This window comes from Stegodyphus dumicola, chromosome 5 (genome assembly GCF_044657685.1).
Source record: "Stegodyphus dumicola isolate Sdum_Otavi_A_Nest chromosome 5, ASM4465768v1".
NCBI lineage: Eukaryota > Metazoa > Arthropoda > Arachnida > Araneae > Eresidae > Stegodyphus > Stegodyphus dumicola.
Genome location: NC_140772.1, coordinates 144705418 through 144723779, shown reverse-complemented (window position 1 = coordinate 144723779; position 18362 = coordinate 144705418). Strand labels below are relative to the sequence as shown.

At 32.3% G+C, this 18362-nt stretch overlaps 1 protein-coding gene across 9 annotated transcripts in view; it reads right to left on the bottom strand.

The window, feature by feature from the left end:
- LOC146997262 (uncharacterized) overlaps nucleotides 1-18362 on the bottom strand; it is a 135423-nt gene that overhangs the window by 57161 nt on the left and 59900 nt on the right. For 8 of the 9 annotated variants that reach the window (XM_085816311.1, XM_085816314.1, XM_085816315.1 and 5 more), the window contains exons 3-4: nucleotides 18053-18162; nucleotides 16118-16300 (exon numbers count right to left, since the gene is read on the bottom strand). In XM_085816311.1, coding sequence (XP_085672437.1) covers nucleotides 16118-16239 — 122 coding nt within the window. In that variant the 5' untranslated portion in view covers nucleotides 16240-16300; nucleotides 18053-18162. The remainder of the gene's footprint in view (nucleotides 1-16117; nucleotides 16301-18052; nucleotides 18163-18362) is intronic. The other variant, XM_085816312.1, reaches the window with a different exon arrangement.

The window sequence follows — 18362 nt, the reverse complement described above, 5'->3', positions numbered from 1 at the left end:
TGGGTCGAAGGTCTCCCACCCCTTTCCCCTTCCACCAAGCCACACGAGAGGACTCTCGGCTCGCTGCATATCCAGAATGTCACCATGTCACTCAGAAACTAAACATTTACAAACATTCATGCCTTGTCCAAGATTCGAATTCGGGCCCTTCGGCACGGCAGTCGGCCACGCTGACCACTATACCGGTTGGCCGGCCCAATACCTCTTCACCTCAGAGACATGGACATAATCAAAATTACTTTATTCTAAATGTACTATAGTATACATATTTTAGTTGTATATGTACTTTATTTGTAATATGCAATTATATTGTTGCACCTGTATGGGTCCGTTATGAATTGTCCGATAAAAAAAATGAATAAGATTTATTATCACAACAAATAAAACAAAATGCTTAAATTATCTCAGATATTCCTACATTATCCCGATATCTCACAGAAGTTATCTTTTAAACCACTAAAATCGTTTACATTCAAAAGGTAGAGAAAGATAATCAGATTTCACCACAGCAGTTTTCTAAACAAAACTCATAAAACAACTAACTAAAGAATTGAGAGGTTTTCATGCCTCTTATATAAGCTTTTTAAATGTACGAGAATTTTTTGACACTTTCTCAAAATCAAAAAGAGATACTATTTATTTATTAAATGCACATGCTCTTGTATTTTTAATTTTCCTGCATAGCTCTTAATATTCCTCTTAATATTTGTCATGCACTGCACTGCACGGGGAATAAAACAATTTAATTTATAATTCTACTAACATTAGCTATTTCTATACCAAATCTGTAACAATATGTAATATGTTGTACTTTAATTGCGACATGGTGTATGAACCAAAGTATTATTGTATGGCAATGTACTATCTGCCAAGCCTCTTGTATGGCACTGTATTTCAATCAGCGACTGGTGTTAAGGCCTCTCACCCTTTCCATACCATCTTGGGATGCTCTGGACAAGGGGGATGCTAATTAATTGCTATTGTAGATGTGCGGTGCTTGTCACCTCAGAGGCTCCGTGCAGCACCAGGCACGTTACGATAGGGGTCCTGTCCATTTTTCATTTGAGCCACAGCTGGGCAGTTAATACCAGAACAATAGAAATACCAGAACCAGAACAATATTAGAAATACCAGAACCAGAACAATATTAGAAATACCAGAACCAGAACAATAGAAGTGGCATGCCCAGTGCTTAAATTGTGGCGGAGCCCAGCTCCGGGGCTTCTAAATTTTTAAGATAAATTACAATTGTAGCCAGAACACACCGGAGCCCTAAATAAGATGAGCTCCGGTACTACTTTTTATAAAACTAAGCCACAATTTCAAGGACAAAAATTAGAATTCCTAACGTTTTAGTTTAACAATAAGCAGATCTTGCAATACTCTATTTCCCTAGAAATACGAGCTCATGAGAACATGAGACGTTCAAGTAAAGTCCCCTCATTCACATGCAGAAACCTTTCTGTTTAAGAAGGGCAATAAATTTGGGGGAGTTTGTTTAGGAACGCGTACATTTCTCGCCATGCCATCATATCTAGTGCATTCTTATCGATGCTTACAGCTAGTTACCCTTCCAGGAAGGAAAATTTGTGTTCTTAAATGAGCATTAAGTGACAGCGAGTACAGTAAGAGGAAAAACTGAGATAAACTGCTCAAGCACATCCTACACATCGTCTTCTCAGAGTATCCACTAATGTAACCAAATACGGGGGGTGAAAAAAGCGTAACCAGCAACTTCGCATTCATTCTTAACAGATTCAGACTCATTTTACCCCTGACATACATCCGCTTGATGGCTATAATTGTTGGCTTTAGTTTTTCCTTATGCAAATTTTGATTGGAGGTCAATCGGTGGTAAGCTAACGTGGTTATGGAATAAAGCATGAATTTTATTTAGATTAGTCTTAGCTTTATTTAAGGGAAGCAAAATATGCTTTGCCTTTATCTCCACTGCCATAACGGTTATGGGCCCAGAGCCAACAGCTAACCTGTTACCCAGTTCAACTCAGCATTGAAGGAATGTAAATGAAGAGGGCCGTTATCCACGAAAAGAAGCTGACCTGTCTTAGAAGTTTGTTCAAGTCGTTGTGCTCACGCTTAATTGAAGATGTCATTACTACCTGAAAGTTTTGAGCTGCTAAACCATGACAACTGGGATCGATGGAAAGTCGATATTAAAATGCTGGTACTGGATAGAAATTGTTGGATCTTCATAGAGGATGAAGAAGAAGAATTAGATAAAAGTACAACAAGACGTGAAAAGCAGGAATTCACATTGAGAGAGAACAGAGTCTTCACTACATTATATTATGGAATTAAAACTGAGTTCAGGCCACTGATACAAGAATGTTCAAGTGGTAAAGAAGCATGGGAAGTTCTACAGAAGCAATTCGAACTCAAAACAAAAAGCAAAGATAATTCAGTTACTGGATGAATTTTTTAGCATTAGACATACACCAAATGAAGAAATAGGATTATTTATCGCGAGGATAAAAATGACTGCAAAGTTGGCTGAAGCTGGACACAACTTGCCAGATCTTTTTAAAGGATTTCAAGCAATAAGGAGATTACCCAAGGAATACGCCGGCATTGTACAATTGATCTATAGGTGGAAGGACGAAGATTTTACGCTGGAAAGAATTGCTGAAGAACTGGTAAGGGAAGAAAGCCGACTTATGGTAAATGCTGATTTAGAAGACAGCAAGGTAAGCGTGTTCAATACTATTAGTTCAAATGCAGGGAAAGATATGCAGGGAAATGGGGAATAAATGCAGAGAAATGGGGAATATGAGAATAGGACCTTGTTTCTGACGTCATAAATTTGGACACTTAATCGCTCAATGTGAAGAAAATGTAAGTAAAAATCAGAAATTTAAAATAGACGATAATAATGGACAGTTTAAAGATAAAGAATTAATGTTAGTAGAAAATTATGTAACAACTACAGATAAAGGAGGTAACGCAGGTAAATTTAATTGGGTCGTAGATACTGCAGCTACAACTCATTTCTGTAATAATAGAAATTTAATGACAAATTTTGAAGAAATAGATGATATACGTATGTCTTTAGCTGTAGGAAATTCTGAAAGTAAAGTACAAGGAAAGGGTACCATCAAATTTGCAGTAAAAGTAGGCAATTGAATAAATTGGATTGAGTTAGATAATGTGTTATATGATCCAAATCTAAAAAGAAATTTACTATCGGGAGCAAGGTTAGAAAAGGCAGGTGCTCATTTTGTGATTTCAGAAAGGAAGATGTGGATGTATTTTAATAATTGGGATAGATTATGCTACGCTAAACGATATGACAGACTTTATCACGTAAAACCATTTAGATATGCAACAGATAAAAAGGAAGCTGGTTACGGTACAGAAATTGGAAAGTTAAATAAAGTAGACGATACGATGCTATGGCTTTGGAGATTTAGCCACGTAAATTTTGATTATGTTAAGAATACTAGTAAGAATCAAAGCGTGAAAGGGTTACCAGAAATTGAAAAACCAATGGATAGGTGTGAACCGTGTATTATTGCTAAATCTAGTAGAATAACTTTTAAAACTGTTCCGAAGAGATCGGATAAATCATTGCAGTTGGTTTATTTAGACGTTTGTGGCCCACTCCCAGTTCCATCTAACGGTGGGAGTAAATATTTCCTCACTATTGTGGATGACTATAGTAGATTAGTAATAGTGTATTGTATGAAAAAAAATTAATCATTCTACAACTTTAAGAATTATCATAGGCAAATGGAAAGACTGACGAATAGGAAATTAATAAATATATGCACCGATAACGGTGTGCAATTCTGTAACAGGCAATTCGAAAGGTACTTAGCCGAAAATGGAATTAGTGTTGAACGCACAAACGCGTACACCCCAGAAGAGAACGGTGTGTGTGTGTGCGTTTTAACCAAATGGCATTAGACAGAGTTAAAATTATGCTTAATGATGGTAAAATGGGAAAAGAATGGTGGGCAGAAGCACTTGGCTGTTTCGTACATACGTGGAACAGAGTATGTCATAAAAGCAACCGAACCCCTTATGAAATGTTTTTAAATAGAAAAACCAATGTTGTTTATTTTAAAATATTTGGTTGTTGGCATGCCAAAACAGATTAGAAATAAATTACAAATGAGGTGCAAAGAAGAAATCATGGTAGGATATGCGAAGGAAACTAGGGGTTATAGGATATGGCTACCAGAAGAACACAGATTAATAGAAACCTGTAATGTGTTCGTTGAAAAACTGAATTTGATGAAACTTTGATTTCTGTTCCAGGATGCAAATGGCATCCTGGAACAGAAATCAAAAACTAAGTTTAAAAGACTAGAGGAACCTGAGCTATTAGCAGAATCAGATGAAGAACAGGAAACTTCTATAGAAGAAATAAAGTTCTCAGATGACAAATTTACCCCGAAAGAAGAATCAGACTTAAACTGGCAAAGAAAAGCAGTTAAAAGGCCAGACGGAAGATGTACAGACATATATTATTATGTAGAGGGAACAGACACCCGTTTTAGATCCTATAATGATATTGAAATGTATTGTGAGGCAAGAAATATTAAATTTGAAAAAGATAAGTTTGATTTTAGTGGAAAAAACGAATACTCGGGGAAAGTTAATTTTGTAGAAAAGGAGACTAGCTCCGTGTCTGAAGAGGCAAATTCCGTAGAAATTGTTATATCACAAAATTTTAAAGAAGCACGAAAATCAGTAAATGCCGAAGAATGGGATAAGGCAATGAGAGAAGAAATTGAAACAATGAAGAAAAGAAAGGTTTGGGAATTAGTCGAAAAGCCAGAAAATAAAACTATGCTAGGAAACAAATGGTTCTATATGCTAAAAAGAAATGAAAAGAATCAAGTGGTTAGATACAAAGCACGTTCAGTAGCACAGGGATTCAGGCAGAAAAGAGGTGAAGATTTTTATGACGTTTACAGTCCTGTAGTAAATTTTTCAATCATAAGAATATTTTTCACTATACTGGTATGTTTATATATGGATGGACTAATTGTCAGTTAGATGTAAAGAATGCATATTTATATGCAAACCTAAATGAAAAATATATATGACCCAACCAGAGGGATTTATTGAAGAGGAAAATAAAGTGTGTTTATTACACAAGGCCATTTACAGTCTACATCAAAGCGGCCATGAATGGTTTTGTGAATTTGAAAGTACTTTAGAAAATCTACATTTTAAGAAAATACAATGGTGTAATTGTGTTTATAAAAGTTCAGATGTAACTCTCTTGTTATATGTAGATGATATTGTGAATTTTAGTAAAGATCAATATGGTATAAAGTAATTTCACAGCTGAGTAAGTTTTTTGATCTTAAAGTATTAGGCAAAACTGAAACGTTACTTAGAATTGAATTCTTAGAGAATGAGAATGGGGTTTTTATATATCAGCAAAAATATATCGAAGAAACTTTTGAAAAATTTAAACATTTTCAGATACCAATAGCTTTACTTCCCATAGCTAAAGGCACTATTCTTACCAAATTAGATTGTCCATCTACAAGTGCAGAAATTGCGGAAATGCATACATTACCCTTTAGAAATCTGTTGGGATGTTTAGTTCTTGTAGCTAACAGGACAAGGCCTGATATTACATATGCAGTGAATATCTTATCACAGTTTCAGGAGAATCCTGGAATTAGGCATTGGGAAGCATTGTTGAAATTGCTTGGTTATCTCAATAGTACTAAATTATATAAATTAAACTTATCGAAGATTAAACATCTAAATTTATATTGTTATTCAGATGCTGATTATGCAAGTAATAGGAATGACAACTTGTCCATGGGAGGATTTATATTATATTTAGATGAAGTACTGGTAATCTGGAAAACTGTTAAACAAAAAAGTGTAAGTTTATCAACCATGGAAGCGGGGTATATCGCCTTATCTGAAGCAGCGAAGGAATTAATGTGGACAAAAAATGTCTTACAAGATGAAATTTTAAAGTTTAATTTAAGAGAATATAAACTATTTTGTGATAACAAGTCTGCCATTGATTTTTCTAGATCGCCAAACTAAGCACAGAGACATAAAATATCACTTTATTAGAAGACTAGTAAATGATGGAGTGTTTGACCTTGAATTTATCACCAGTAAATTAAATACTGCTGACTTATTTACAAAAGCGGTGACTGCTGTTAATTTAAGGAAGTTTTGTTTAGATGTTTTCAGTGTTTAAAGACAATAAGTGCTTTCGTATAATAGAATTGAACTATGAACTTCTGTAATTCTGTGTAAGTTTTTTTTTTTTTTTTTTTGTATTTGCATGAGGAAAACAGGGCCGTTTGTTGGCTTTAATTTTTCCTTATGCAAATTTTGATCGGAGGTCAATCGGTGGTAAGCTAACATGGTTGCTGCTGATTGGCCGATGACGTCAAGATCTGCGGGTTGGCCAAGTATTATATGTACGTCAGTATCGGCGAATGTGTGTTTTTATGAGTTAGCATAATGCTAGTTTTCTTTCACTCAAATGATTTTAAATGTAAAGGCTATAGTGTTAGCTTATTTTAATTTACGGAATAAAGCATGAATTTATTTAGATTAGTCTTAGCTTTAAGGGAAGCAAAATATGCTTTACATTTATCGCCACTGCCAACACTATATATATAAAGAAGAATGTTTGTGTATTTGTTCGCAATTAACTCAGCTACTACTATAGTTATCGTCACTATTGTTCTACAATTCTTTTGGGGTCCTGAGAAAGGTCGACATCCACTGCCTCCCCAAAAATAGCTAAAATCTGAGATACTAATTAATTCTGAAAACTCTAATATTCGACCTCATTTCTTCGAGTAGGAACAATCTCGCACGTTGGAGATAAAATTCTGCTTTCTTTCGAGAAGTGTTGTCACTGCTTGCTTTCAAATCGTAGAGTTTGTTAAAAAAAGTTTGTAAGTTTTACGATGAAATAAAAATAGCTTTGCTCAACATTAAATACATTTGCTACCTTTCAAATCGCAGTTTGTTAGTCAAAAATGGGTAAGCGTTACAATATATATATATAAAGAAGAATGTCTGTGTGTGTGTGTTTGTTTGTTCGCATTATTGACTTCTAATAAATTATGATAAACCTTTTGTCACATTTAATGGACTGAAATTGAATATAGGTGACATATTGGACGGAACTTGAGCTTTTACATCCTTTTGATTAGAAAGACGAAAATCATTAAAAACTGTGTGCGATTGTTGCCAATATAATGGGAGAGAATTAGTTTATTTTTCTACAGAAATTTTTCTGTGGGTTCCATATTGCATCAGAGTGAAAAAGGTATGACTATCAATCGTTTTTTTGCATCGTTATTACAGAAGGATTACAGTGGTATCGTTCTCTCCGTTGTTAGATACATTATTCTAAATTTAACTTAACTGGCATCGGATACTTCCTCTAGTAAGTAAATAAATAAAAATGACTCATTTATAGTTTTGATCTCTAAAAGAACATGTATAATATGTAAAAAATGCTTTTTTCTCGAAAACTTCTTAGAATAGACTGCTGTTAGTAATTAAAAAGATGTAGAAAGGAAGACAAAATCTTCTCAAACCTCTTTGAGTCAAGCAGAATAAAATATTACGGTAGAATTAAAATATTCTCTCGAGAGGCAATATAAGTGGATAGCTATCTTGGTTAATTCTGATTGCTCTGGTTCATTAAGCCTAATTAGCAAATTCTGTGTTAGGTTTTTGACAAGTGAATGTCAAGCTACTAATTTCTTTTAAATAATGGCATTCCTTTTTCTTTCCAAAACTCTCAGACATTGAGTTGGAGTTAGATATTTTTCTTAATTATTGGTCAAACAGTTGATTCGAAAAAGAAAACTGAACCAGGAGTTTAATTGCCATCTTGGGGCACGTGAGTGGAAAAGCGTTACTACTATTTTTTTTTTTTAAACTGAGGAGGAAGGGAAGTAAATATAAAAATTTAAAAATCTGAAAATTTTCAGATTTTGTATTACTCCCAAAAGGGCGTTTTTTAAAGTTTTTGTGTGTTACCATTATTTATTAAATATGTTCTTTGCACTTAAACCATAAAATTCAATTCAACGGCAATATCACCAAATATTTAAACGATCATATCTTTAGATTTCCAATACACAGTCCTGTGCACTGGAGATTAAAATGTTTTATTCGTACAGTGTTGCTATTGCTCTCTTTGAAATCGTCCAGTTTCTTAATCAAAAACTCATAAATGCTTTACAAAATATGAAATATATAAATAAAACAAATTCCAAATTTGGGCTTCCAGATCCCCATATAGGAATGGAAGACTACGTTATTCAAAATTGGATGTCTCTAGGTACCGTTGTTTTATCACAATGCCAGAAACATACATACATTTGTGCAGATTCATCATTATTTAATTTTTTTAAATATAATACAGGGCTCTAATATTTGGTGGCAACAATTTAAAAAGTGATTTGCCGTTTATAGTGAATCAACACAAAAATGCCAAAAACGAAATGAATGGCCCTTCTCGGTAAATTCCCGTTTGGGACAATAAAATGAAATAAAACTGAAAGTGTTCAGATTTTAAAGTCACACAAGAGAGTTTATTAAGATTTTCTAAACACTCGCTGAGTTCGCAGCTTATTAGTCTGCTCTTGAACTCACTTACATAATTTGTTTTGTTATACACATTGCTTTCTTCGCTTTTACTCCGTGTAAAATTCAATGGTAAAATGACAAAAGTATTATTTTACATTTAATGCAGCATATCTTTAGAATTTCCAATACAGTAACAAGTATTATTATGCAGTTTCACATTTTTTTCAGTCTTTAATCAGTTCATCATATTAGTATTCAGTTTTGATAGCAAGATGGCTTACAAAACATTTTTTTAACATTTTCTTATTAACATTGTGTTATATTGCTATGTGCTAACAATATTGTTAATTTTTTCTTATTGTTGTGTATTAACCTTATCTATTAAATATAAGGTTCTTCACACTTCACCACATAAAATTCAATACCAAAGGCAAAATCACTAAATATTTAAAAACAGCATACTTTTAAATTGGTGATACAATGGAAGAAGACGCCATGCATATTTTTATATTTGCTATACTACTTCTATAAAAACTAGTTATCATGAAAAGTTAGAGTCGAATTTGTTTATTAAAATTGAAAGATAAATAACTTCCACTTTTCTGAATGGCAACAGCTTCGCACGCTGGAGACAAAAATATTTAGTTTCAAAGTTTCGCCGTAGGTTCCGTGGTTTCAAATCAATGAGTTCGTTAATGAAAAATTTTAAATTTTAAATGAAAAGTTTTTTAAAATATGAAATAAATAATAAAACAAATTTGAAATTCAAAAATCGGGCGTTCAGGTGCAAATATTTGCATGCAGGACTACGCTATTCAAAATTTGCAAAAACATATGCTAGTATGCAGCTTTTAAAAATGTTCGTTGTGACATTTTTCTGAAGTGTAAGCGGCGTAATTGGGAAGAAAGCAATGCTTAATAACAAAGCTTTAAAAATGGATAACTAGTAGCGAGTGCAAGAGTAGATTAATAGACTACAAGCTGAGAGAGAGCACAGAAAACCTTAGCAAATTCATTTAAGCGACCGTAAAAATATTAAACCTTACCGATTTTTTAATTTCTTCTAAATATATAAAACATTTTTACACAAGAAGTGCAATATAAAAATGTAAAAGGCAGGAACACAAGAAAACACAACCACGAAAATTACAAAGCACTTAAAACTTCCTCAGAAAATATGTGTTACGTACGACATGCTTGCAAAATTTGAAAGCTTTTAATATTCGCTTTTAATAAAGTGAAAACTTGATTGTGTTTGCATAGAACAGCTGAAATGCCATACGTTTCATTTTGAAATAACTATCGAAGAAAAACTGATCGCATTGAAGAAGGATTGGTTTCGAACAACAAACATCATTAACATTTCCTTTTTTCTTACCTAGTAGAAGTAGACTTCAGATAAGTCAATAATTTACTGTAGAAACCAAGAAACTATCATGTTAAGCAATTTTATGCTAAATATTTAAAATATTACATTAATACCTCGAGCGCAGAGATCGCGGTAATAAAAATTGAGCCATTGTGCAAATAAAATCTGTGATTCTGTTTCTGAAAACTTGTGTATATTTGTAAAATCAAAAACAATAACAATACAAAAAATAATAAGGCAAGAACCTAGTAAACCATTTTTCATATTCTAATTATTAAGTTATTTATGTGCCATAATTTTTATTACATTTATGTGGTATGCTGTACATTATAGAGAAGAATATAAGGGGTTTGCAGAAGAAAACCATACTTTTAAAAGCAGTTGTACAAGTAACAAGTAAAAGGTCATTCTTTCATGAAATACATGGTCAAGACAACAACAATAAGTAAAAGCTGGAAAGCCTTTTAATATTAAAACATATTTTTATTTTTACTTATTACGTGCTCTGCCTTTAGGCATTACACGGAAAGGAAGGAATGCCCTGTGGAGGTCATTTTAAGGGAAACTGGCTCGTATCCGCCTTATGCATGGGGAAAACCACGAAAACGACCGGGCAGCTAGCCCGTTTGCTGGGAATCAAACTCCGAAATGAATTACCAGAGTTCAGTGGCTTTTACTGCTCGGCTGCTGGTGGGCCTCTGAACATACTAAGAAGGGTTTTTATGAATTTCAAGAAGAGTTATTCTAGTCTTTTTTTATTCAAGAGAAAATTACTCAAATTCTTTCTATGAATATTTCATGAATCACTCGAATATTTAACTTTTTTAATCAATAACTGGATCTAAATTTTAAAAGTTTAAATAAAACACATCTCCCTATTCGAATGAAACTAAGAAATATTTATCATAATTTAAATTCTCTCGAAAATTAATAAAGTCTTAAATTTCACTGAGTGGTTAATCTAATATAAATGTACTATGCCAAAACAATTAATTGACTAAACAAATTAATGTATCATTTAGGAAATGCCTTTTTCATGAAATAAGCTTTTATTTGACATTAAAGCACTTTAAATTTATTTTTAAATCTAATGAGAATATCTTATTTAATTTAAAAAAGGCTCAATAAATATTATTTCCGTTTTCAAAGCTGTACCAATACTCCTTTTGACTATTTAATTCCTGATCTTATTTTTAAAAATTATTTGCTATTACAAATGAATTTCTTATGATGTATTTTTCTTTCTAAATATTTCAAATGAAATTTTATACATTATGTGAAAAAGCATTTTTTTTTTTTTTTTTTAATCAATGGATTTCTTCAAAAGCCCATAAATTGCATTTAAATGTGCTCGTGAAACTTTTGTATACTGTAAAATTTATTTTGGTTAGCTTTAATTATCTCATTCATTAATTAAAGGGAAATGCAAATTATTAATCTACTTGGTTCTATACATTTACAAATGTACACAGTTGTATATTAAGAATTTAATTTCTTAATAATAGAAAAAGTGTTAAAAATTAATATTTAATAATAATGGCACCTGGTGTCAAAACCTGAAGTATTCCTACAGAAAAAATTTCAGTCAAATGTAAATTGCTTGTCATTTGCTATATGAGATTTTTACGTAGTAAATAATAAATTGCAATTTATTAAACAGAATGATATAATGATTTGTAATTGTGATTACAAATAATAATCATGCAATTATGATTAGAAATCATTAAATAATCCATAATTAAATGGAAATCATTAAATCATGCATAATTAAATGTATTAATAAAATATGTATTTTAATGATTATTTAATAATAAAATGTAATTTATATTAAAGAGCATTATTTCAGTAAACAGGATTTTGACTTAAATGTTCACAAACTTCCCTTAGAAAAGGCTTTACTTATAAAATTACCCAGAAAAGCTACCTTATCCGAGAAGATTTTCAATAAATCTCTATCGATTTTGAGGGCGATCAGGCACAGTCCCTCATCTTCAGGAGTAAAACATTTTTGCGAACATCTCGCTAACTTAAAAATAGCTATATAAGTCTAAACTGCGTCCTTCAAATTAATCATGCGATCTTACATAACACTTAATGTAGATGCCTCTTGCGAAATCAAAAAGATTGTAAATCAATAGCAATAATAATAAATAATTGTAAATCGAAACTTTTTCTAATTCAAACTGAAACTTTTGACTCCCTTCCTTCTTCCCCTGAATCCTTCTCGCTTTCATCCTAGCAAGACGCTGCTGCAATCATCTAGACTTGCTTCTATTGCCATTGTATCATGTATTGATTAGTGCTCCTAATCCCTGCTGATGAAAAGTCAATATGGCTGCTCTCTGTGTTATTTTCCCAACAGCAGTGGGATCAACAAGATTAATATTATCTCCTGCTTTCCAAAGTATGAAAAATGAGCTCTTGAATAATTTGACCAAGGACTCTTTTTATTGCTAGATTTTACTCAGATAAATACTACAAATGGAGGATGCAGAAATCAGTACTCCCAATAATCATACCTCATAGCAGCTGAAAGGAAACTGAATGTTACCTGCTATTGTTTTTGTGAGTCAAACAAACTTCGGATGGCAGTCATGGGTACAAAAGTCCACCTGTGGTTTCAAGGTCTATGCTAGAGTGTTGCACTGGCATGTAAATATTGTCATTTCAGTCTCTCTCCAACTGTTAATTGGTGAGAAATCTTGAACATGCATTGTGCAAAGCAGGAGTTGAACATCCTGTGTATAAAGAATATGTAGGGCAATGTGAGGAACATTGGTTTGCCCATTGTTCTATTGAAAGGAGAGGGGACAGAAGCCCTGAATATATTCATAGCCATGGGCATTAAAACCTCAGTAATATGATAGTGACTGGTAAGAGTACCAGATATACACACTACAGGTGAACAGGATGTGCATCCAGTGCACCTCATACTGTTGCTGGGCCAGCATAATGATGAAAAATGCAAGCTTCGAATATGCATTCTCCACACGTGGATATGACTATCATAACATTCTAAAAGAAAAGTGAGACTTATTAGAAAAGGTGATATCACACTTTTCATGAACCTGTGTTTGGTGCTGAACACACCATCAAAGGCATTGATTCCTGTGTCAGAGTGTGAAAGTAATGCTCACTTTACAAATAATCTACAGTGCTTCAGATGCCATTGAGCCATACTTGATGTTAAGCGATATATCCAGTTTCCTATAAAAAATTCCTAACAGTCATGTGGGCAAGATATCTGTCATTTGGCGCAATAGAGAGAGAAGACCAATGAGATTCTCAGGCCAATCTCTGTGGTTCTCCTGGAGTTATTAACTGCAAAGTCTAGCAAAAATCATTAGACCAAAATGATTAGCAGTTGGGATACACAGTAATTCACAATACTGAGTCCCCTTGCAACTGAATTCTGAGACATGTTAGTATGAATTGCTTCTTGTCTTATGAGACATTACATGACCCCCAACCTTCAAAATAACAAGTAAACATAATATATGGATGAAAAACTGGCATTTTAGTCTGCCTTTTTAAATTACTTTGTAGTGTTATTTACTCTTTCATATAATGTACACATGCTGTGGAATACTGAACATTTGCATATCCCAGCATGTTCTACTTTTTATGCAAATTTCAGATTTGATGTGTGATTCTGTCATGGTGTAATGATTCAAATGGCCAACAGCTACAAATAACAGTTCATTACATATAAATTTTACAACCTTGGTAAGCATTTCCAGATAAAAAATCTTCATCTGAAGAAAATACAAATTGCTGTTCCTCGAGCAGTGTTTTTTTCAGTGCCTTTTGATATTAGACAATGATCAAACTATTGAATACACTGAAAACAATACACTCAATACAAAAGCTCTGAAAAGGACTCAGTAGTGAATGGCATTAATTGATTGCAAAAGATGCTTCTTGACCCAGTTAAAGCAACACCTCTAACAGTTTAGAAACTCAACAAATTAAAAACAGCTTAGGAAATTATTTAGGACATTACTACTTAAATAATTATTTAACTCATAATTATTAATTTAATGCAATTCTAATTCTAGAAAAGACTGGTCCAAATTCTAGAACCAAGTGCTTTTGTTAGATCAAATTGAGTCGATTTTATGTCAATTTTTGGCAATGACTCCCCAAGTCTCTGGGCTCATTCCAATGAAGGCCAGGAAAACACTAAAATTATCATAAAAGGCACAAGGATTTTTATGTGCTGTAAGTTTTAGAAATTATATTAAGAAGTGGAATATTCCACAGATACATCTTACACTTATTGTTTTGGGCAGTATGCTAATATCCCATGTTACGATTGCCCTGTTTGTTAGTGATAAAGAATGAAAAAAAAAAAAAAAAATTGTGCTAAGTTTAAAGCTTATTTTAAAATAAGTTTCATTTCTCAGCTTGATGTGTAATTAATTTAGCCACTGTTATGGATTTAAGCACCCAGCAAGTATCTGACCTTTGGAGGGTAAGAAAAAGTTTATTTTGAATGTAGTAGTTGATTAAAATTGGCAAAATTGATTCATAGCTGTAATCAGAAAGAAAATAAATATTGGAAATCAAAGGAAAAAACTTGTTTTCCTATTTGGGTAAGAAAATGTTCAACACATTGCAGAAAAATGTGTGTAGCTACTAAACACATTTTCCTGATAAATGAGCAAGAGCAAAAAATTACTTCTTTGTGTTTATTACTATGTGATTTTATGAATTAAGAAATGTGAAATATTATTAAATTAGTTCAAACACTACTTTCTACCCTAAATCTGGTTTACTACTTTTAAAGATAATATTTATTACTTTTCAATCCTCTTCAGCTCCAATATGTGTCTCCTACTAACAAGAAATTAGCCACCCCTTTTTACTGCATTGTCTTCTTCATATAAATGCAATTTTATATACTAATTCCAGCTATTACATTATAAAGAATTTAGTCTACGGAAAAGTCACTTCATGTTGTCATTATGCTGCCAGAGTATAACTTTGAAATTTTAAATGAAAAAACTGAGAATGCAAATGTCCTTTTAAAACAAATGCTAACAAAATGCAAAAAAGAAAACTCTATTATAATACAGAAATAAAAAAAACTGCAAGTAACTTCTTTTCTTGATATTTTCTGTCACATTGCAAATACTAAGTAAATCTTTCATTTTCTAAAGTATTAATCCTAGAAATGATTTCCAGTTACAGAAGTTTTTAAAACAAGATAGAGAAAGTTATTGAAATAAATTCAATTATGTATATCAAAGAAGTCTATAAATATAAAATCAAATATTGTATATGGTATCGGTAGCACAAAAATATTCATTATGCCATCCAAGTAAAATATTCATTATGCCTAATCATGTATATATGCATGTATGTAGGTGGGTACCTATATATTTATTTAAACACATAAATATGGCTGACAAATTCACAAAAATATTCAAGAATGAATTTTCTGACTTAGATACCATTTCAATGCTTAAATTTTCAAACAAATTTAGGGAGCATTTAAAAGACAAAAATGCTTGTTCGGCAATTAATGGTTCTATATTATAAAATGGTATCATATGTTATGAAATTTGTAGCTTGCCCACTGAATTCTTACATCACATAGAATTCAATAGTAGATTCACATTTAGAATTCTCAATAGTGTGTTAAATGTTGCCATAAATTTTCCTACTTTCTATTGTCATTTCTGAATTCATCATATCAATGCATAGCTTTCTTAACAAAATGACCTGCACAACTATCTTTGTCTTTTTAACTTTATTATTAAGCATCCCTTTCTTTGCACTTACCCCACACAAAATTCAATAGCAAAATCACAAAATTTTTAAAAACAGCATATCATTAAGATTCCTGATATAGTATTAAGTGTTGCCAAAATATTTTTTTAAATTCCCTATATCATTTCTTTCAAAATAATACATAACAATAACATTTAGAGGCAGTATCCTTTTATTTGAAAAGTAATGTAAACATAAAAGTGGTGCGGAGAAAAATGAGAAGCGAGCACATCTGGCGATAGTAAAAAATTAAAAATAGAAACATCTACATAAACCTACCATCCCAGAGTTCAGTTTTTACTATAAAAATAACCATTTCTCTCATAAAATGAGTCAATGGTTAATAATTTAACTTAAATGGGCAACACAATACCTAACAGAACTTAAAAATACACTCAATTTTCTCACCTCAGAGTATGGCCCAAACCACCAGTTTGTAGGATCAAGTTCCTTGCTCTCAAATCATCCAATAACTCAAATGCATTGATTTCAGAACCATCAATAGAAATGTCATCATCTAATGCATGCATCTTCAAAGAAACCTGATGGTTGCCACCAACGACTTCCAGTTGATGCCATTCTCAGGAAGAACTATAGGATAAACATGAGCATGAGAATAATTCAGTTCATGTAGTAGATGCGATAGTATGCCTGAGAAATGAGCAAAATAATTGAAAATTTTAAAAAATTAATAAAAAGTGATATAACTAAATATTACTGAAATAGTGAAACCATTTTAATGCATTAAAAATATTTTTTTTGTGCGTATGTGTGTACTTATAAATATTTATGGGGCAAGAAAATAAAAATTCAGCACTAGAAATTGATGGATGATTGTCAATCAAATGGTAACTTTAATGTACATTTTAAATTGCAACAATGTATTGTTCAGTTAATGAAGCAAAAAGAACTTGAATGATTCTTCTTTTTAGTGGCAACCAAATTGCTGATAAAAAATCTGAAATTTTAACAACTGTTTCTATGCAGTGGTTTTATTGTTATATATAAATACCAGCATTTAGTTACTTTCTTCAAGTGTCTTCTCATAACAATGAAGCAGGAAATGAAATAAGAACTGGATAATAACAAAAGCCTTCATATGCAGAAAAGGTTTCATTCACCTTTTTTGTATATTATATGCACAATGAAGTGCATATGCATATCTACACAATGCTATTCATCCCTAAGGATAAATATCATTATGCAGATATTCTGGTACTGCTGCCTCATTTTGAACATGTGAAGATATTCCCATAGGATATGCACAAGTGTAAGTTTAGCATCTTGAAGCAATTGCTAAAAATCCTGTGATCATGATCTTTGTAGTCTCAGCCATAATCATGTGTAGCCAATAACACTAAACCTTAGTTCAGGTGATCACCTAACTACATGAGCAATCCAGACAGGGCGCCTCATTTAGTTGACTCTTTACACCTGATTAGATAAATTGTGACTACTTATTTCTTTGTACAGACTTCAGAAGCCAAAGAATTGTGATAGTACCACATCCAACAGCATGCCACTGTATCAGCATCTGCCTTCTATGAGTTGTAGAACACAATGACTGGTTCATTGATGAATGGAAGCAAGTGGCATGCAGGTATGAGTCTTGATTCCAAATGCATTAAGCTGACTTTAAGGTTAGAAATACGGTACTATTCTTATGAAGCCAAACTTCCAATGTACCAGTCTGAAAATGGACAAGGTCATGATGATTGTGATGATTCAGTGATGGTTCGAGACAGCTTCCTTGACAATGTTTGGGATCTTTGCTATTTGAACCAACAAGTATGTGAAACTGCTCAAAAGTCACATTTCTTATCACTTTTCTGCTATCTGGATGAAAATAGAGTGTTCCAAAAAGACAATTTCTCTCCTGAGGAGCATTTTACAGAATTCTCTTTTCTGAAATGGCCACCAAGAACCCAAACTTATTAAATGATTTGGTATATCTTGAAGGAAGAGGTGTGATCCAATCATCCAACATCACAGTGTTCTTAATTTAATCATGGGAAATCCTAGATGTTTGGCACGGCTTACCCCTGAAACATTTCTGCTGACTTTTTGAAAGTAAGCCTCAGCATGTGATAGACATTGTCAGGGTTAACAGAGAAATAACTTATTACTAATCAAGTATCCGTAATACAGTGACACTTCAGCAGACATCTTATGATTACGTGAATACTATGTATAATATTTTAATAATTATAAATGCATTACTTAATAATTTCTTTAAAGTAAAGGAAGAATGGCATTATGTAAAAATAATGGAATAACTCAAAAACATTTTCAAGCATTTAAATAATATCTCATGTAATATTCAATTTGATAAAACATATTTACCTCCATTTGTAAAAAATTGTAAGTATGCACTGTGGTTCCTACTAGAAGTTGCACCAATGCATGCCAGATTGTCTCCATATCTTCCAATTCGTACAATAAATCTGATGAATCTAAAAAAAAAAAAAAAAAAAAAAAAAAAATTAAACATATTTTATTACAAATGAAATAGATTTTATGTTCTTATGCAAGATCATAAAAAAGGTAATGCAGTATTCAGAATGATGATGTCCACTTTCAGTCAGTGGAAGTTGAGCTGAAAAGGAAAATAAATTACTTTTAGCCAAAAATTGTCTCCCACGTAAAGAAACAG